The following is a 22731-nucleotide window of genomic DNA, read 5'->3' on the forward strand; positions in this document are numbered from 1 at the left end:
CCGCTGCTCTCTGTGGTCAGAGCCAGGGCTGATCCCAGGTCAGCCGCGGCCTGACCTCAGGCCCATCTGCTATCATGATGACAGATGTGTCAGAGACTGGCTTTGGATCTGTGGCTGCGCCCACAATCCCCTGTTAGTCTCTCTGACAGACTGCCCTCCCTGTTGGCAGGAGCTCCTCTGCCAGATATTTAGTTTGGTTTCTCAAACCCTAAATATGTTTGGAAACACTCTAAATCTAATGTGTTTTCTCCTCTCTACTTTCTGCCTGACAGCATGAGGAGGAAACACTAAACTATATGATAGAGAGGGTTGTCCATAGGCAGTTAATACTCATTTTCAAAAACACATCAGCACGAAATCAGTCAGAAGTTGACTAATGAGTGACTTTGTCCCGGCAAAGCTGTCCTATAAGCTTCGTGTGTGTGTGTGTGTGTGTGTGTGTGTGTGTGTGTGTGTGTGTGTTTGTTGGCTGTTTCTTAAACACTATTTGTACTTATACTTAAGAAAAGAATTGCATAACCTAATGCAGTTGTTTCAGCAGACTGTGATCATGTCAGTTATGCACTTCAGGCAGTCAACTGTCACATGACTGTCCGTTCTTATTCCCGTTCTTAAGTTGTCAAATAACACCTTTTGTCAGTAGGCGGGTTTCAATTAACCTCTTAAATTGCACAAATTGTAGGTGTGATTACTGGTATCTTTTTCTGATTTTCTGATTTTTAAAAAATCTTTTTCTGATTCGAAAAAGCTATATTTCGCAAAACTGCAATGTAAACACTTTTTTGCCTTTTCTAGATGACATGATGCTATGGCTATGTGCTTGTCAGTGGTAACTGGCTCCCTCATAATGCAGCAGGTGCTACAAGAGGTGTTTTTGCATCACATAACTCTTAAAAAGCTGAGCAGATCATCATTTTGAATCCACAATTTCTCTGTGAAACCTCCCAGAAATCCCTCATACGTGGCTGCTCCCACATTTAAGGGGCTCACCCTTCCATTATCGCTCCGTAACACCCCTATGTCGCCTTCGACTTGAAATAATGATGTCTAGTGTGATGGCTGCAATAGAAATAAACCTGCTAATGTTTTGAACATCCATCATCATGCTTCTTGGAATGTTACCGCCAAAGGAGAAGTCACAGAACATCATTCAATTGAAATGCAGTCATCTCGCAATTGTGTTTTAGCGCCATTTCAAAAATATTGCTTAAGTTTTGCGTAAATCTGTAATGGAAACCCGCCTTGTGATTTTGGCAGAAGATACTGACACCAAAAGCCACCTGGTATGGCGGACGGGTCAGTGGATGGGTCCAACAAACCCCTCACTTTTGCCTGGGCCTGGTGTATGAATGTATGAATGTATAAATTAAAATGCCAAGCAGTGATGTTTTTTTCTAAACTTAACATCCTTATCTTGCCTAAAACTGACCATGCTGACATCCCGGTGTTGGTTGCCATGCACTTTTGTTGCCCAATTCTAACCATGGTCTTTTATTGACATCCCCGTTAGTTGCTTCATCCCAGATTGTAATAGTGAACGCAGGATAATACATAGAGTGTGATATGTATAGACATGGAAGTCAACTGACAAAGCAGTGATATGTGACATTTTGGCTGCACTCAGTTGTTCTGAGAAGCTACAACAAAGTTGTTGTGTTTGTTGGATAATCTGCTCCGAAAAGGAAGAGATTTGGGACATTCCTCTGAAGCTAATGGACACCATATAATCACAACTTTGTATGTTGCAACTTTGTTCTATGTCATTCACCAGCTCTCTGTCATTTCTTGTAAACTCCACTGTAACTTTGTAAATGCAAAGCAACTTTAAACAGGAGCACATAGGAATGTGCTTTTGTTGAATCACGGTAGCAGAATCCTGCAGCGTAAACAGCTGAGGCAAAGGGATACTTGAAATGTCATAAGTAGATGCTGAAGGTCAGTGATAGAGCAGCAGCATGTGACGAGTTGGGATGATAATGTGTTGGCATTGCTGGTTTAAATATGTATGCCCAAAAGGAAAACCCACATTTCTGAATAAGACTAAAGAAACACACCTGCTTTTACACATTATGCAAGATTTGGAAATCAGGAGGTTTTTAGATATGCACAAATATTGCAACACCGATCTTTTCAAGAGCGTGGTTGAAGGAGTGAAAAAGGGAGGCTGTGGTTGTACGGTCCAACAAGTATGCCATCAGAATTTTTTTCAAAGATGCAAACTCATGAAAAGCTCCAGCTGCTCTACCTTTCCATATTTTGATGTGATTAACGACATTTTCGGGCACATTATTCAGAGTAAAATAGTTAAATATAGCGTAGGTCAATCTAATATAAACAAATGTCTATCAGAATTGCCTACCACCTGTCTAAATAGAGTTAAAGGTAGCTTAGGTCATTCGGTCAGGTATAAATGTCTATTAAAATAGCCTACCACCAATATAAATAGAGCTATATTATGAGAGGGTCATTATGTCAGGTACAAATGTTTGTCAGGGAAAAATATCCATGGAAATGGCCTACCACCTGTATAAATAGCGTCAAATGCAGAGTAGGTCAATCTGATAGGTACAAATGTGTGACATATTAGCCTAAAACCTATATACAGTACATAGAGTGGGAGGAATAGATTCAGTGAGTGGAGTTGAACACAACCCACCCACCTGTCAGAAGACGTTTGACCCTTTATCTTATCTTTTTTCTTTTCTTAACTTTACTTTTTTTAGTCAGCGAGCAGTGGCAAGCTTTGCCAACATGATTTTCGAGTATCAACTCAGGACAGTTGGCATCCTGTTGTGTCTCCAGTGTATGGGTTCATAATTGTGAACGGAGCGTTACAGTCTGTCTCAAAGCTTGACATCACAATACCCCAACTTCTATAATACAAAGGGACACGGCAGGAGTTCCTTTGCAAAATGCAAAAAAAATGGGAGGCATTTATCACTGTCTCAGACCTTTGCAACCATTTAGACATTATCCATTATTTTGCTCTCTGATCACAATTACGCTAATTATAGCTCCTAGATTACCTCAGTTTTTCATAAACAGGGAAGTGAAGGAAGTGAGAATGTAGAGGCTTAGTGAATTAGAGCCTCTGAGTGTCTGTGAAATGTGATTAGAAATTTGCAGGTGACACACTGACTTTTGTACACATTATTCCGGTTCATTTTGGAGGGGGAGGAGTGCTAGGTTTCTGGCAGAGAGGGGAACCGGAGCTCAGCTCATATCACTGATTTTCTTCACACTGCTCCACATGCTCTTGCTCCCACATTTTTTTTTATTATTTGATTGGTTGACCTACCCTGGTGCTGCAGAACTAATTTTACCAATATGATGCTGAAGTAAGATGAAGTTTTTGCTCTGTTAAAAGGTCACTCAGACTCCAATTATTGGCTCTCAACTTAAGCTTTGACTAAGGAAGCCCAGAATAGGGAGCCAAAGTCCATGCAACAACCCTTAGATGTCCTCTAATCACAGGCTTCACTCTGTCTTCACTCTGTTTTCAGCATTAACCTCTTAAAACTCTGCAATCAGCCATATTTGGACCCTTTAAAACTTGCATCACTGGTGCAAGGCCTTGGATTTCCAATAAGGTTAGAGCGTCCCAGCCTGTTCTCATCCCAAGTTTTCTCACTTTGCTACTTTGTCAGTGTACTTTGTCTACATAATATGCCCTAGATATTCCCGTGTCTCCTGTTGACATTGCAGGATGTTGCAGCCAATGCCAGGATATCAACAAAAGCACATGGTTAAGCAACAAAAGCACATGGCAGCCAATGCTAGGACATCAACAAAAGCCCATGCTCAAGATTTCAATACAATGACACAAGTGGTTAGGGTTAAGCAATGCAAGCTGGTGGTTAGTTGGTTAGGAAAAAAACAGTGGTTTTACTCTACATTCATATAGAAAGCAAACACTGTTTTAGGTAACCTTGTGCTCCTTATATCATGTCGAACCTATTAACCTGACACTGTGTGGCGGCATGTCACAAAACACGGCAGGTTCTGTCCAGTTTCATTTCAAACGGATGCCAACCGGCGGCATATTATACTGAAAATGGATGAATGGACAACTCCAGTTCTCAAGTGATAAAAAGCAGTTTACAAGATGAAATAAAAATGTGTCCTTGATCCTGCTACATCTTTGGAGTTGACATGTTGCTGCTGATGGCATCATACAATTCCTGCAGTTGTTTTTTTTTTGTGTCCTGTCGGCTCTGAACAAGGTCTGCCCATCCAGGGCAACAGCTTGATCAGGGATGTTCGGGGTTTGAAAAAAACCTTTCTAGTTTTTGTTTGAATTTGCATGTTAATTCAGCTTTACAATATAGTGAAATACTCAAGACAATTGTACTAGCTTTCTGGTGATGTACTGATTTTCTCAGTCTCCAAAAGTTGACGCCATCCATATAAAACAGGCATAGCATTTCAGTAAGAATCCATAGGACTATGTCAATAGTTTGTCGTTTCGATGGTAGCACTCCATAGAGCTCTATTTTCCAGCAAACACTCTGTCACTACTTCTCTACAGAGTTTTTTCTAGGATGTTCAGTGTCAGTTTGAGTTTTTATTTTTTGTCTTTCCATTCAGCTGTGGTCGCCATCACTTCTCATTCTTCCCAACTACTAACTCCTCTCTTTGTTCCAAACCAACCCGAAATGTGAAACGCATCACTTCCACTTCACCATAGTGGTGGGAATACTTTCACCCAGGGAAACACTTCTTTACCCTGTTTCTTCAGCACAGCGAGCTCTGAGTGTGTCTGTGGAGACTGTCAGAGGAAGATATTTGTTCGGAGAGACGGATCAGAGCTGATAGCAGCTAGTATACTCTGACCAGGTGAGGCTGTGAGACTGTGCAGCTGTAATAATAGAAGTGGAATCACACTGTGGATTAGCTGCAGTAGTGCTTTGTGCTGTAAACTAATCCGGCTGCTTTCACATTAAATCCAACCCTGTGGCACACCGTGTAATGTACACTGTAAAGGCTGGGAGGAGACGCTGCTGCTTGTTTATTGTAATGATATTAGCACCTCAGAATTTATGTGGAAATAATTTATTGTTGCTGAAGTGCATCATTATTAGATGATGAGCTGGTCTTTGAGCTGCAACCTCTGATAGGCAGAGGCGGTTGTTATTACTTTAGGCTCTGGGGTTGCGGGCATTTTGGACGCCCCTTTGTCCGTTTACAATATGCCATGGCAACATGAATTGAAACCCCCCATCAATAGACCGTGCCAAATAGTGAGGAGTGCCCTCCTCACACAGTAAACTGAATATAAAACTCATAAAATATTAAGCATGATGTCAACAATAAATCAAGACAAAGGTAGGTTATCAGCCAAATACGCTCAGTGGAAACATGTCCGATTTATTGCAAATTTTTTTTTACATACGAATAAGATGGTATTCCGCACAAATCAAAAAAGCCACATTTCACAAAAGGGCAATGGAAACACTGTTTTGCCTTTTATAGGTCACATGATGCTATGGCTATGTGGTTGTCAGAGGTAACTGGCTCCCTCATGATGCAGCAGGCGCTACAAGAGGTGTTATTGCATGACATAACTCTTTATAAGTTGAGTGGATCATCTGGAAGTTTTAAATCCACAATTACTCTGTGAAATCGTGGACTATCACCTCCCAGAAATCCCTCATACATAGCCGCTCCCAAGAGCGTTATTGCCCACATAACACGCCTATGTTGCCTTTGATTGGAAATAATGACATCTGGTGCGGTGGCTGCTATAGAAATAAACCTAAGTCTCTCCAAAATAAAATTAATGCAAGAGCTTGCTCCACTCAAGTAAAAGGAATGTAGTGCAATCTACATTTAGCAATCCAACAGCAAAACAAATAAAACATTTTAAAATTTAAGTCAGTTTTCTCTTACATGAATAATTATAACTAGTACTTTCTTTCTGCATCAAAATAGTCCAGCCTTAACTGGGCCTTAAGGCATATCGCTGCCTGCTGATATGAGTGCTGTATTTTCATATTTATAAGCACATATTCCTCTAATTTATGAAGTTATACAAATATTTGAAAATAAAATACATTGCATCAGCAACTGATGGCATTCTGTCCAGAGACGCAGTCAGGGGGCTTTTGTTTTGAAAGAGAAGCAAGGAAGTTGAGGTAAAACAAACATCTTTGTATTTCCTCATCTCTGTGACAGAGAGAGACTTTAAACTACAGTATAAAGTGGTATAGAGTCAACAAACGAGAGTGTCGCGTAAAAAAACGGCGAGCCACCATTTCTCTAGATGTGCTGCAGCTGACACGCAGCTCAGACGTGCCTGACAGGCAAGCAGTATGTACGCTGTAGCTTGATACACGATTGCCGAAACAAAAAACAACATGCCCGGCACTGGTCACGCTCTCATTAGGCGCTATGTGAAACAGAGTGACGACAGACATTACGTGAATCGACGTATTCACGTAATTGATAACGACGATTACGTCGATTAAGTCGATGCGTCGCCCCAGCCCCAATCACAATGTTATCAGAAGTTGCATAACATCATGAGAGAAGTTGCATTACATCACTTAATCAAAACACAGTCATCTCACAATTGTGTTTTATTGAAAATTTCAGTTAAATTTTGCGCTAATCTGCAATGGAAACCCACCTAATGACAGTTTGCTACATTGTGCACCACTTTGCACTGGGTGAAGGATAGGACCCCACCTATCTCCTACTGGGGCTTCTCCTCCAATTGAGGGCACTGCTCCTTCTTTTTACTCTGTTTTAGCACAAGTCCTTCACAGTAGCAGAGAGGTCTTATAGCAGCTCATGGTCTCATCCGGTTGCCTGCTGCACCATATTATTTGAGAAATTACAAAACATTAATTATTTTTTTTCTACTCTATAGTGCGCTGATCATCATAGCTATTCATGACAATCCTATGTGTTTTTGCTGGCCCTATATGGTTCATGTGGGTGGTGCAAATACATAATACTTTAATTTGTAAGATGTATATATTTAATCCTGGTTTTACACTTATCACATGTGAGGGCTGGTACTTGGTCGGAGGCAAGAGTAAGCCCCGGTAAGCCTGTTCATTAAGGCTCCACTGCTGATAGGTGAAGTAGCCTCAGGTGATATTGTATTGACCTTTGAATCACTCTTCATGCCTTAGGGTATCTATCGATTGATTTGTTTATATGTGATTGATTTGATTATGTGTGTTATCATCTGCCCTTCACACATAATATATCAGAGTGCTGAAAGAATCACAGAAAAACTTCTGTATAATTTTCAAAATTTTATGCCTCCACCCGGGCAATAGCCCTGGCCAGAGGCCTTACCTTTTGAGGTTGTTTGTTGACCGTCTGCCTCATTCTCGTGAATGTCATATCTCAAGAACGCCTTCAGGGAATGTTGTCAAATTTTGCACAAATGCCTACTTGGACTAAAAGATGAAGTGATTAGACTTTGGTGGTTAAAGGTCTGGGTCGTTGTGACCTTGTCTCTTTTTGTGAACCCGATACCTTAAGTACACCTTAAGAGAATTTGATTAAATTTGGCACAAACGCCCACTTGAACTCAACAATGAATTGATTCGATTTTGGTGGTCAGAGATCATAGGACACATGTGGCCTTGTGTCTGTCTTTGTGAATGCAACATCTCAAGATTTGCTTGAAGAAATGTGTTCAGATTTTGCATAAACACCCACTTGAACCCAACATTGAACTGATTAGATCTTGGTGGTCAAAGGTCATAGGTCACTGTGACCTTATGTCTGTCTCATTCTGTGAACATAACATCTCAACATAGCCTTGAGGGAATTTCATCAAATTAATGCCCACCTGGACTCAAGAATGTTCTGGATATAATTTGGGGGTTGAAGGTCTATGGCCAAAGTCTTGAATGATCTTGGGTAATATCGGGTGCCCATCTTGAATCTGTGGTGAATGAATAAATGTTTTGTGCCGCTGGGGGTAAGATGTGTGTAAAGCATCCATGTTTTCACAGACATGGATGTAAACTGTTGTAGACTGCATGTATGTATTTCAGGGCTGGGGCAACGCGTTGACGTAATGACGTAATCGGTTGCGTAAATACGTCGATTCACGTAACGTGCGTCAACATGATGCACCGTTTCACATAGTGCACTAGAATAAACAGGGCTCTGGTTTCACACAGCACGCGTCATGAGAGCATGAGCAGCGCTGGGTGTGTTGTTTTTTGTTTTGGCGCTCATGTTATCGAGTTAGAGCGTGCACACTGCACACTGCCACGTCAGCTGCAGCACATCTAGAGAAACGTTGGCTCGCCGTTTTTAACGTGTGATGCTCACGTTTGATAACTGTATACCACTTTTTACTGCAGTTTAAAGTCTCTCTCTGTCACAGAGATGAGGAAATACAAAGATGTTTGTTTTACCTCAACTTCCTTGCTTCCCTTTCAAAACAAAAGCCCCCTGACTGTGTCTCTGGACAGAATGCCATCAGTTGCTGATGCAATGCATTTTATTTTGAAATATTTACAGGACGGGGTTGTCAGCTGTGCAGGAGCTCATATAACTTCATAAATGAGAGGAATATGTGCTTATAAATATGAAAATACAGCACTCATATTAGCAGGCAGCAATATGCCAGTTAAGGCTGGACTATTTTGATGCAGAAAGAAAGTACTAGTTATAATTATTTATGTTAGAGAAAAGTTATAGTGTTATTCAAATCACACTAATTTTACTGTAAGATGTTTTGTTGGTCTGCTAGATTTGAGGTTTGTTACTGTAACAAAGACTTACTGTTTTGTTACTCCTCCTAAAAGTGACTTGTATTTTACATTGTTTTATATGTTTTGCTGCTGGATGCTAAATGTAGATTGCACTACATTTTTTTTACTTGAGTGGAACAAGCTCTTGCATTAATTTTATTGAGACTTTATATCAGACTGTAAAGCACAGATTACCAGTTAAGACTGGGCTATATTTTGTTAGGAAATAATGCCCTGCAGTGTTTTAAAATGTTATTTTTGGTAAATTTGTTGTGATATTAATTGAGTAATAAAAAACTAATAGTTAGATCAATAAAAAAATGATCGATAGATTAATCAATTAATCGAAAAAATAATCGATAGATTAATCGATAAAAAAATAATTGTTAGGTGCAGCCCTAATGTATTTTTCAGTCTGTTTTCATTCTCTAATGTATGAGCTGTACATGTGTTAGCTGTCAGGATGTGAGTCCAAATGAAACATCACTTTCTGCTCCAAACCTGGAACACTGGGTAGAAAACGTGACCCATGGTTGCTGGATGGAGTGAATGTTTGACAAACGTGCTCAGTCTGAAAGCTCTGCCTCCTCAAAGCAGCTCTCCAGACTCTTCTGTGTATTCACTCAGTGCTGGTGTGCAGCAGATGGCGTACTGTATGCTCATTGTTTTCAATGGGAAAACAATAATAAACTCCACCAGCACTGATGGAGAGTGCTGCCCGCCGCCTACAGACACAGCGCGGCTACAAAAGTTTTATCTTCCCTTCTGCTGTCTACTGATGACAAACAGGTTTTGAAAGTTCTACCAAAATGGAGGCACGTACAATTATTTATCAACATGTACTCCCTGTTCTTTCCACTGAAGATAAATTAGTGAAGAGCTTTATTCCTTTTCCTCTGAACATTTTGGAGTCTGAGAAGAAAAAGGCTTACTGCCAAAGTTAGATTTAGCTTAACAATTTCACTTCCATGCTTGGCCCTCTTTGGAGTCAGCCTGGCCCTCTGACTTGGCAACACGCTGTGGCTTGGACTTCCTGTGGGAACACCTCTTGAGAAACTCCTAAAGGGGTCTACGACTACAATCACTAGGCAACAAAAACACTGGCTACCTTATTCATTTCAGTGGGACTTACTTTGGTTCAGTGTGTGTGGGGGTCCTGTCACAGAGGCAGCAAAAGAGTACAGCAAAAAAGTTGGTTCTGGTTCTAACTGGCACTGTGCTCTGTGTTTGCAACTGGGGCATTCATTTGCTTCTTACTTCGCCAGCACAGATTTGGAGAAAACAATCACTGAATGTAAAGCCTCATTGAAAATTACACTGACATTTGTAATAATGCAAATTATTGACCTTACACAGTGGATTGTGTGGTTCATTTGTCAAGATAAGATTGGTGCATTTATAGAAAATATATTGTTTAAGCCTTTGAATCCTGCGCAATTTGACTACGAATGTAAATTAGCGGTCCTGCTAAATCCAGCATATTTACATTTGTATTTTACACTGATGTTCATTAATATGCTGTGTCCCTTTTTAATGCATTGTACATGAAATAAATAAATAACATGGGAAGATGGAAATGAGTGATAAAAGAAGAAATCACCAAAAAAAAAACCTCCCAAAAAACGAGAAACTATTAAAAATATAGATACAAGACAATTAAAAGTAAAAACAAAAAGTTAAAAAAAAAGGTGTAACAAAAATCAAACAAGGTAAGGACCTGGAAAGAGTGCTTAAAAATCCTAAATAATACATTTATTAATAATAGATAATAAAATAAAATAATGAATAAATTAATTAATTAGAAATTAACTCTTTAATTTTTGATCTTCAGAAATATTTTTTTCTCTTGACAATTTTCCCTAGCTTTTAAAAGTAATTTTTCAAATCTACTTATTTCTACCAATTTGTCTTACATTTCTAATTAAGTTGTTTGTTGCCTTTTTCTCCATGTTTGTGAAAGAAAATGTATTAATTTGCTCGGCGTTCAAAGATTAGCACTTGTGAAAGGCGTTTGACAGCAGCACAAGAAAAGTGATGTTGCTCCAGGTTTCAAAGGGTTAATACAGTTTTTTTCTGCAGTGGATGTACAATAGATGGTGTCCATACATACATCCCAACAAAATGCTCAGTAGAGGCCAGCAGACTGTTTTTGATGTGGCATTAGTCTGTCTGCAGCACTGACACAGAGCCAGAGTGCTCTGCTTCTGCTGGATCCACTCGTCTGTGTGGCGTGGAAGAAAGCTGTTTTGATTAGCGTCACAATATAGAAATATAAATGTCAAAGAATGACATGATCTATTGAGGAAAAAATATACGTGAATGAGTCACAGTGTGTCAGTTTCACTTGCCTTTTTTCTAGGTTAGATTTCTTTCTAACCTAGTTTCTTATCTTGTCATCTTTATGCTTGACATTAATATCTGAAGTTTCCTCTATACTGTTCCAGGAGTTTGACCTATTAAAACAACAAGATATATAATGTCAGGGGCGGAGCTAGATTTTCATTTTAGAGGGGGCGGTGCATTCTTCTTCTTCTGATTAATTCATTTTAAACTTCATAACTAGGGCAGCTGTGGCTCAGAGGTAGAGCGGGTTTTCTACTAATTGCAAGATAAGCAGTTTGATCCCCTGTTTCTCCAGTCAACATGTCGAAGTATCCTGAAGCAAGGTACTCAACCCCAAATTGCTCCCGATGCTGGGCCATCGGTGTGTGTGATTGGTTACTGAGTAGCAGGTGGCACCTTGTATGGTAGCTGCAGCCGACAGCATGTGAATGTGTGTGAATGGGTGAATGTGACATGTAGTGTCAAAGCGCTTTGAGTGGCCAGAAGACTAGAAAAGCACTGAGTGCAGCCCATGTAACTGTTATGTAGCTGTAATAACTGTAATATCCCACTCATAAAAACAAATTGCAACGTATTTAGCCAAGCAAACCTATGTTGAAGAAAACAGTGAAACCATTCTTTCAAATAAGCTAGTTCTAAAGAAAAAAAAATAGAAAATATGTTGCCAGTCACATTGAAATGTTTTAGCATAGAGGACAGTAAGCAGTTGATGAACAGTTCAGCAGCACCACCGGCGACAGTCAGAGGTCAAAGAAGGAGTAATTTTGTATGCCTTTGCGCATGCTATAGTCATGGGTAAAGGCATTATGTTTTCAGTGTCTTGTCTGTCCATCGGTCCGTCCATCTGTCTGAAGGAGGACTTTAAGGGAATTTCTTAAAATTTGGCATAAACGTCCACTTCGGCTCAACGTTGGACTGATTTGATTTTGGTAGTCACAGATCAAAGGTCAAGGTCACTGTGACCTTGTGGTTCTCATTCATGTCAACATGATGCCTCAAGAGCATCCTGAATTTCTTCAAATTTGGCACAAACATTTACTTATAATTAACAATGAACATATTTAATTTTGGGGCTCACAGGTCAAAGTTCAAGGTCGCTATGACTCATACAGTCTCATTATTGTGAACACAATATCTCAAGAACACTGAGGGAATTTCTTCAAATTTGGCACAAACGCTAATTTGGAATCAAAAATCAATCATTAGATTTTGGTGGTCAAAGGTCTAGGTCAGTGTGACTTTGCATCAGTTTCATTCTTATTAATGTAATATATCAACAAGAGCCATGAGAAAGTTGCATCAAATTTGACACAAATGTTCACTTGGGCTCAAGAATGAGCTGATTAGATTTTGGTGGTCAAAGGTCAAAGTCACTTTGACTTCACAAAACATGTTTTTGGCCAGAACTTAAGAACTTGTTGAATAATTATAACAAACTTTCACAAAAATGTGTAACAGGATGAGATGAAGAAGTGATGACACATTATATTTAATTCAATTTTAGGATTAAGCATTCAATATTTTTTTTTATCACAAATGTATGAGAAAAAACATAACTACCAAATGAGGATTTTCCATCATAACAAGAATGGATATTGACACGTTTTACTCAGACATAACTAATTCTTGTAATGGAACGCAATTTTTACTTGATACTTGTTTAATCTGAGTGTTTGGCTCAACCCTAGTTTCCACACTGTCACTGGTTTTAACATCTACTTAAGGGGAAGTCTGATTTTGCCGAGTTTTTTGTGAAAGAAGTAGTTTAAAGCCTTAAGTGTTCCTAGAAGGAGCTGTGTAAAGGCTAATAAATGTCCTGAAGTGATGCCACTTGAGTCATTGTTGGTTGGGTCTGAAGACAACAAGTCAGATATAGTAAAAAGATCAAGAGGTGTGGCATTAGAAATGATCTTACCTGACCACTGTAGCCGGTCGCTTTAATTAACTCCTATGAAGATCAAATGGTGCCTTTTAAATTTTTATTTTATTTTTTAATGTTTTTTATTTTGTTTTGTTTAGTTTTACAAAATTTTAACTACATGCTTTTATTCTGAATGCCAGGTGCCTATTTTTGAAGTCTCATTTCAAAGTTCCACATAAACCGTGTGTTTAGTCTAGCCATCCATTCACACAGTTAATGAAACTGTTGCCTCGGCTTTGCAACTGATCTCAGTGCCAATATTTGTGTCCCATGTGACACCAGGTGCATTGGAAAATGTTTATTCAAACCACCGAGGAGAGTTCATTAGACTTTTGTATGAAATCAAACATCTTTTTGCTGTTGGTCTAAAATTGTGAAGCAGAGTGTTTACCTTTTTTTTTTTTAACTGACGTTCCTGGATTACTTAGATGGCCCTACACAGGAAAATAAGACTGCATGCTGCTTTGAGCTCAGCTCAACTGAGACTCACACTGTGAGTGTGCTACTGTCAGACATGATGACCTGAGCTTGTCATTACCCCATTGGAACATTGGGTTTATAGGGGAAAAATGCTTTGGCACTTTGAGGCATTTTCTTCAAATATGGCAGAAACGTTTACTTGAAATCAACAAAGAAAGGATTCGATTTTGGTGGTCATAGGTCAAGGTCACCGTGATCTTATCTTGCTCATTCATACTTGGAATCAAGAATGACTTAATTCAATTTTTATGGTCAAATGGCAATGTCAGTGTGGCCTTTCATTGGTCTCATTCTGCAATATCTCAAGAAGACCTCAAGTTGGACTCAAGAATGAACTGAGTGGATTTTAGTGGTCAAAGGTCAAGGTTAGTGTGACCTAACAAAACATGTTTCTTATTTGATTTGGTTTTTGTGATCAAAAGTCAAGGTCAGCATGACCTTGAATCTGTCTCATTCTCATTAATGCAATATTTCAAGCTGACCTTGAGGACATTTCCTCAAATCTGGCACAAACATCCACTTGGACTCAAGGATGAACGGATTTGATTTTGGTGGTCAGAGGTGAACGTCAATGTGACCTCACAAAACAAAAGAATTAATTGACTGATTGTGACAACATTTTGCATTAATGTCTAAAACGGTTACATGAAGAAGTGATGACATATTATCGACAATTCAATCTCTGGACACAGTTAATGAATCTGTTACCTCGGCTTAGCAACTGATCTCAGTTCCAAAATGTGTTTCCCATGTGACAACAGGTGCACTTGAAAATGTTTATTCAAAGCACTGAAGAGAGTTCATGAGACTTTTTATGTGAAATAACAGTATTTTAGTATTTTATTTTTTTTATAAATATTTTGAATTGACATCCCTGGATGACTTAGATGACCCCACACAGGAAAAAAGACTGCAAGCTGCTTTGAGCGCGGCTCAACTGAGACTCAAACTGTGTGTGTGCTACTGTCAGACATGATGACCTGAGCTTGTCATGACCCCACAGGAACATTGGGTTTAAAAGGGGGAAAATGCCGTGCAGCAGAGATGAAAACACTGGTAATAGTTTGATGATGTGACACAGGCGTGAGACAGGACAGCCTCTGGTCAGAGAGGTGGTCAGGATCAAGCTGAGCGCTCGCTCTGATGTGTGGACAAAGTGAGTTGCGGCGGAGTGCCGGGATGCGGCGTTCCACAAAGGCTGTTTGTTCACCCAACAATGTTTTATGTATGTGGTTAGTCTTTCATCAGCACACTCAGTATTCAATTTACATACTGTCTACTGATCCGGCACTGAATGTTAAGCTGTTTATGCTCTCTCAGCCACTTTATTCTGACACTGAGATGTGTGTGTGGAAGCCTATGCGACTATGTATGTGTGTGTCTTAGACAGATTGCTTTGCCCCCTCCGCCCCCCTCCCCTGTGGCTGTGCAGTATTGTGTTCTGCTAGTAATGATGGGTTCTGTGCCTCCCAGTCTCCCTCCCAGCAGGACACACACATAAAAGGGTCCTTCTCAGGGCAGCCATGTGTGCGAGTGTACGTGTGTTGTTTTTTGTGCATGTGTGTGCACGCGCACCTTTGTGTGATTCTAAGAACATCATTTTTGGCGGTGCATGCTGATTGCGCCTCATACTGTGCGCGTGTCCAACCCATCAAGGTTCACATTGGTACGCTCGCTCTCCATCTCAGCCTTGGTGTCTCTCACCCTCTCCTCTGCTTCCACCTCTCCTTTTTTCTATCCATCTTTCCGTTCCCCTATTTCTCCTCCCCGTATGACATTTCTGCTGTCCTCATACAACTTCTCTACACTTCCCCTGTGCATATCAGCTATTGGATTTTACCAGGGGAGACTTGGCTTTTTGCTATTGCAAATCGAAGCGGCCACACTTCGGAAAACAACAGTTCCTCCTGGAGAAACTTCGGGTTCCACACAATCCAACAGCTGTTTTGAATAAGTGAAAGCGAGCTTAGAGTATCAGCTGCACCTGAATATCTTGGCTGAAGAACATCCACTGGAGTTTGCAACAAAACAAAGGGGGGAAAGTTAAGAGCAAAATGGGATGTTCCCCATTCAAAGTTCGATGAGTGAAAGAAACCTTTGTGCTTTGTCCGTGACTATTGGCATGACGTCTGGCCTGCAGTGTTCCCTCATCTGTTAAAGTGCTTTCATACCTTTGAGTGGTTCAAACAAACTCTGGTTCTGTGTAGTTTGCCTTTTTGGTTTGGTTCATTTAGGCTCATTGAAAGCTTTAAACTGAACTCTGATGACAGCCAAAAGGACAGTCCTTAAAAGGACGGTCAAACTCTGGTGTGATTTGTTTGTGTTCTGTAAAGTTTATAATGCCTGGATTGACATCACTTTTGTTGTGTTGTATTCAGACACCTGTCACAAAGCCTTTATACCTGAGGAAATTGCTTTGATTTTATTTAAAAACAAGCAGTGAGTAATTTGATAGATAGATAGATAGATAGATAGATAGATAGATAGATAGATAGGGGAAAAAGTCCAGAAAATTATAATTCTTTATCAGAGCTGAAGTACACAAAAAGAGTCCCTTATCTGTTAGACCACTCTTTGGTCCACTTTAAGGGGACTGCGTCTGGTTCTTTTAAATAAGACTATATGTGAAAGCACTCTTAGTTTACTGGAATGGATCACTTGTCGAACTCTGTTCAGGGTGATGTTGTTTGTTTTCAGTGTTGACGTGTAGTCATGGAAAACAGTGTTTTTTGTTTGAACCTTGAACATCAGAGTGTCTGCCATCAGGGTGTCCGCCATCAGAGTGTGCGCCATCATCTTCCTTGAGGCTTCAAAAATGAGGCGACATTTCTTGCAACGGAGGACGTGACCCAAATGCTGCTGGTTCTGACCTTGCTAATGGGGCTTTTCACGTTTACACACAAACATACAGTTACTGTTCCCCTGTATTGCTGAACAGGGACGTCAGAGTGTGCTACAGAGGTTGCTACTCCAGAAACAGCTATATCTCAGGCTACTGATTGGCCAACATCTTCTTCTTTTTCTTTGTGTGGCTGTAGAGTTAAGGTCATGTCACTGCCGGATTGAGCAGGAGCTCTTAAGTATCTCCTTCCTGGACCAGCTGCATCTCGCCAAGCAGTGCAGCTCATTAGGTGATGCAGCACACCTGGGCAGCTGCAGGAGAGGCAAGGGATAACATCACAGAACACAAAGAGCCAGAACAGCCGTTATCTCCTCTGAGGTATCTCAAATAAGATGACATTTGGTGCAATGGAGGACTTGACCTAAATGCTGCTGGTTCTAACCTCGCTTACAGGATTTTTTTCACGTTTACTCATGAATGGGCAGTTACTGTTCCACTATACTGGGCAATAGAGATGTCAGAATGAGCTGCAGAGGTTGCTGCTTCAAGTGGCCTCAGGTAAAAGCTTTGTGTCAGGCTTCTGATTCACAACATCTTCTTTGCATGGCTTTAGAGTTAAGGTTATATCAGCGCATGATCATTTGCTCTTGACAGCTATTCAATTACATTTTTCATTTTTATTTGGACAGAAATTTCTTCTATAGCAGTGCTTGCATGGATGGGATTTTTTTATGGAAAAAGGGGTGAAAGGGTTGTTTTCAAAAATATACATGTCCAAGTGGACTAGGCCTTAGTGTGAACATGAGGTGCCTATTGGTTGACTGTAAGATCTTTTGATTTATGGGGTGGTAAACATGACATAGTAATCCCATAAAACTCATAATTAGAACCAACAACAGTCATTGAGGGACATAAAAGAAATGTCAGCAGCCACTACACCACAATAACCACAGAGCAGAGCTGTTCCTATAAGGTTACTATAACTGCTTCTAATGGAGAAAAATCACTGAAAACTACAAAATACTTCCCTGTCTTACGACGTCATCTTAATTAGAGGTACTTGAATTTTACTTGAGCATTACTATAACCCCACTACATTTCAGAGGGAAATATTGTACTTTTTGCTTCACTACATTTATCTGACAGCTGAGTCTTGTTTCTATTTTTTTGGGGGGGGGTTGGGGGTTTTTTTTTTTAAATTAAATGTATTGATACATTTGAGTTGTGTCGTGTTATTTTTACAATTTGGGGGTTTTTAATGTTTTTTTTCTCCAAAATGTCTCTGCATTGAGTACTTTTTTTCTTTGTAATACTTTAAGTACATTTTCCTGGTTATACTTAAGGTCTGATAACACAGAGATACATCACTAGAAAAGTGCTGCCAGCAAAACTATTGTTTCCCTGTTGTACAGCATGCCAGTAGGGCACTTCTTTCTTGCTGCTACGTTACACATTTTTCTGCACATATAAGTTAATATGTTTTCAACTTTTCAGCTCAAGGCACGTCACACCACTCCTTAATGTAATTTTTGGTCATGCACAGTGTAGCCCCCGCTCCAAGCACTCCCAGCTGTTTCTCCAGATGTGCTTTCAAGGCGTTTTTGGATTGGTTGCACCTGGTGCGATGTTTCTCGATGTGACCACCCCATTACTCAAGTAACATTATCATTCCATAATTTACATTAACAGAGGTTTTTACTGGGTGTTATTAGTACTTTAACTTAAGTAAAGGATGTGAATACTTCTTCCAGCACTGTGTAGCTAGCTAGCACCACAATAGGTAATGACTGTGTGTGTTTGTGTGACAATTTTGGCTCTAACTGGTCTCAGAACTCACCAGAAACTCCAGTTCTTCCACTCATTGTTCGCCAGCCTCTCATCATTTCCTCTCATCTCTGTCTATGAAAGAGATTTGTAAAGCCATTTTTTAATTGACTTTGTATAGAACTGGGCTGCATCTACTATATGCTCTTCGTGCCAATTGAATACACCTATGCACTGTTGTAGAATTTAATATAATCCTGCCATTGAGTATGTTTACATAAATATCTCGGTAATGAGGATTATCTGAGTTGTGATCATATCTAGGATAGGATGTTTACATGGAACACAGAGAAATCTGGTTATTCATATCCATGACTATGATCCTGGTTACTTATCACTGCATGCTATTTGAGCAGGTGCCTGTGTTTATAAAAGGAAACCAGCAATGGCAGATGAGAGCTAGAGGAAATATCACACAAGTTGATAACCGTTCCTCCTTCCGCTTTGAACATGTTTGGAAACACAGGGGAGACTCTGTTTCAGTGTCGACAAACCTCCCGTTATTTTTTTAATCCCGTGTGCATGTGTCAGTTTTTTTTATCATTCTGCCAATGTCTTTGCGATTCTATGAACGCAGTGCAGGCGAAACTCATCGTGATATTTATGTCCCTCAGCAGCAGTTTGAGTCACAACATGGATAATTGATCAGTTGATTTGCTCTGAGTTGAACCGATCAATGGATGAGAGGAGAAGCAGAGTGCAGAGTGAGTGAAAGAGCAATTTTTTTAATAGTAGCATGCTGCTGCAAGGAACACATTAGTGTGGTAAACCCTGCACCGTGTAGGACAGGGGAGCGGTGGAGTAGAGGATACGCAGCCTTTTTCATTATAGAAAGACAAAATGATGTTTCCTGAAGTGATCTGATGATCACTTCTGATGTGAGACACTTCTGCTGCCTCCCTTGTTTGTGTTTTTGTTACGTCACTGAAATTATTATTATTATTAATTATTATCATTATTTGGCGTGCACTTTGAGTTCATAGTTTGGCCCATGTCCCATTCACTAACATGGAGGGCTGAGTTCTATGACCTATACTGCAGTCAGACACCAGGGGGCTATCCAGATTGAAAACCTTCACTTTGGGAAAACTGACACATGGTTCTCTAGACATTTTTTTCTCCCCTTGTACACTTTTAACAATCTCTCTCCATCTCTGTTCTCCTCCTTCAGGTGTGTTGCCATTATCAGCACCAGTCTTCCCCTTCCGTCCCTCCCCCATTGACTGTGTTGAAGCCCATCGAGTGTGCTCCGCTGATCCACGGTGCGAGGCGCTATACCGGGGCTTGGATCTGTGTGCGGCCGATGCAGCGATGTCCCCACTGGGGGAGCAGGTGGCTGCTGAGTGCCTGGAGAGACAGGATGCTCTGCTGGCTAAACACCCCGCTCTCTTGGCCTGCAAGTGCCAGCGCGGACATCGCAGGGAGGAGCAGTGCTTGCGCATATACTGGCGGGTTCGCCTGCTGCCAGGTCAGTCAGGCCTCAGCTCGGGCTGAGGTGTCAAAATATGCGTGCAAGTGTTTGTGGGGTGGCATATCATAACCTGGGTTTTCTTTATCTATTCATTATCCACACCTGCTTCTCTAGTTGGGAATAATATTTCTATAATGAAAGACTCAAATGATTCTGTGGACTGTGCAAAGGGTCGCTTCTAGTAATGAACCCAGACAGAATTATCACAAATTCTGCAGTTTCCCTCAGCTGAGTCAGTTATGGTTTAACAGTCTGCAGCTTTTGTTGGTTCAGTCTCAAAAGCATCTGCTTACAGCAAACAAGTTCTGATAACCCTCCCTGTACACAATCAGCTCCGCTCCAAACAGCAGGCACACGCAGTTAGAGACGAGCTGGTGAAAAGTGGAGCATTTAGCAGCTAAAGTTTTCTTGGGAGTTGATGGAACCCAAAAACAGAGCTAAAAGCACTGTTGACCCTCGTTGGCTTTTTATGGCTAGTTCAGCATGTTCAGCTGTGGAGCCCATCTGTGAAAGGAATCAGTCTGGTTGGCAGCTCAGCTCAGGGCAAAAGAAGAGAAACATGGTGTTCTCTCTCCATCAGATAAATTTCAAATCTCGTTATCATATCAACATTATCACCAAAGTAATATCTGTTTGCATGAAAGCCATCAGGGTCTTTAAGGGTTGTTGTATTTCATAAGATTTCAACTACCATCCCTTTCTTGTCACTCTGTTTCAAGGGGCAAAGGAGAAGGTGAAAAGAAGGGTACAGAGGTAAAAATAAGAAATCAGACTGGGCCTAAAGTTTGTGCCAATCATTTGAAGTGAGTTGGCCATAATACTCACCTTATGCTGTTTTAGGTTTAGAAAACAATATGCACAGGTGCACCAAGGAGCATCAGACCCCACCAATCAGTATGTTGTTGTACATGATGTTAGAAAAACTCAAAATATTGTCTTAGTCTGACTAAAACTTTTGAAATAAATAAACATGTAAGTCAGACTGAAATCTTACCAAGTCAAATTTCTCGAAGTCAGACGAACACACTTTGATAGAGCGGTTGGGAGTTGATGTACTCTTTCATGTACTGGACCTGAACTTGCCCAGATATTCTGCGCATACTCTGTAGTCCCCATGCTGGGCTTTGACCCAAAAGACCAACAGCATGAATTTGTAGAAGACTCGAATAACGACAGAAGCAGAAGGGAAGAAAATGAAACAAGACAAAGTTATCAACATCCTGAGTGCTAGAGCAGAAACCATGCATTTTTCACCAACTGACATGCAACCCCTTTGCCACTTGCTAACTTGTTTAGTATGTGACGCATTAGGTTGACTGGAAGAAAGTCCTATAGCAACTAGCTGAACGGGAGCATGTCAACACTAACCGAGATGGAGTCGGACATACCGTCAATAAATGGTTTGTCCTGGTGCTTGTATACTGGGACAAGGACAGTAGTCCAGTGAAATGGCCTAATCGAGCTATAACTATGGCTCAACTTTACTGTGCATGTGAACATACTGAGTGTTTTGTTGCAGTTTACACACATACACAGACAACCAGAACCAGAACCAAGAGTAGAATAGAAAGCCAATCTGTGATCATGACACTACTGTGTATTTATTTCACAACTCTAATGCAAAATAGGTTCAGTTCTAAATTAGTCATAAAATGTGTCATCATCCCAAACCACTCTCATGTAGAAGTGAATTCCAGTCAAAAAGACCTCACTCTGAACGCACACACAAACACACTCGGGAACAGAAGTATATCCCGAGTGCTGGTGTGATGTGTGCATCAGTAAGTGAGCTAACACTAGCCAGCGGACTCCTCCTCCCCTGTGGCCTATTAGTCAGCGGAGCATTAGTGTAATTACACACTCTTCAGTTCCTAACGCTGCTAGGCTGCTCTAGCGTGTCATTACCATAAATATATAGCCCAGAATAGGATTTACATACATAAACACTTTACATGCCATTACATTCTTGATTGAGTTTGAACTTTTGAGTGTGTTCAAATAATTTGCAGCAACAAACGGTGTGTCCACTATTCAATCAAGGCTGTGCTTAATGGGTTTCACAACTGGACAAAGGCTGTCTTTAATAACATGAGCTCATGGTGACTGTGGGTTTGCCCACCTTTTCTTCTTCACTTTATCCTCATTTTGGTCATGTTGATGAGATTTCAATGACAGACGCGTTGAGTGATACAGGTTGTTTTTATGATGTTGTGGAGAAACGCAAAGATTAATAGCACTCTTATGAATGTAATGAAGTAGAGCTCGAGCCTGGGGGGCTATAAGCCGCACTGCAAAAAGTAGTTCCCTGGAGTAACTCCCTCTAAAATGACATTGCATTCACAATTTTGCATTTTTTATTTTTTTTGTCCGTCATTAAAGGCCTTATCTCCGGGTCTGAGAACAATGCCAATACAGGTTCTTTCTTATGGCCGACAGGGTGCGACAAAAATAGGTCCAAGTCACTGACAAAATGAACCTACTCTCACTTGGTTTAGTACCTCAGTAAACCATTTTCCCAATGGATCTTAATTGTTAGTTTCAAGTCCTTTTTAATACAGCATGATGTGCGGTTTGTAAAATGTGGTCCCATTTAGAGTAAAATAGATGATAAAGCAGGTTGGCTACCTTGTGATTGACAAGTCGCTATCATCAAATCAAATCAAATCAAACTTTATTTATAGAACACTTTTCATGCAGTGCTTTACAAGTTGAAAACATAAAAAACCTATAAACATATGAGCATAACATCCCCCACGAAATGACTGGTGCGCTATCAGAGTTTGAGTCATTTGATCCAACAGAATTTTGAAAGTCGAGAAGAGCCCAATGCATTCTCATCCCAACTCGCATGGTGCCGCTCGGTCAGTGACCCCCTGCGTCTACCTGTGATGTCTTAGGTATCCCTCTGCTTAAGCTGTTTACGCTGCGGGATACCTTTACCGTGATGTCAAGAAATGCACATGGTGGGATGATGCAGCATGGTCTGCCTGAGCGTTTTCTTATCTGGCGCCGTCTAGCAGTGTTCTGGTTGGACGCAGAAGGTGGCTTTTGACATCATACTGACACAGCGGACCTATTTGATGAGTTTGGAGTGAGAAAAGGCTGCATAATGAAATTATTTTAT

General features: G+C 40.5%; 1 protein-coding gene across 1 annotated transcript in view; it reads left to right on the plus strand.

The window, feature by feature from the left end:
• gfra3 (GDNF family receptor alpha 3) overlaps window positions 1-22731 on the plus strand; it is a 64072-nt gene that overhangs the window by 12113 nt on the left and 29228 nt on the right. The window contains exon 2 of the mRNA XM_042492760.1: window positions 19308-19604. Within this exon, the coding sequence (XP_042348694.1) occupies window positions 19308-19604 (297 nt within the window). The remainder of the gene's footprint in view (window positions 1-19307; window positions 19605-22731) is intronic.

Source organism: Plectropomus leopardus, chromosome 9 (genome assembly GCF_008729295.1).
Source record: "Plectropomus leopardus isolate mb chromosome 9, YSFRI_Pleo_2.0, whole genome shotgun sequence".
In the NCBI taxonomy this organism is placed as follows: domain Eukaryota; kingdom Metazoa; phylum Chordata; class Actinopteri; order Perciformes; family Serranidae; genus Plectropomus; species Plectropomus leopardus.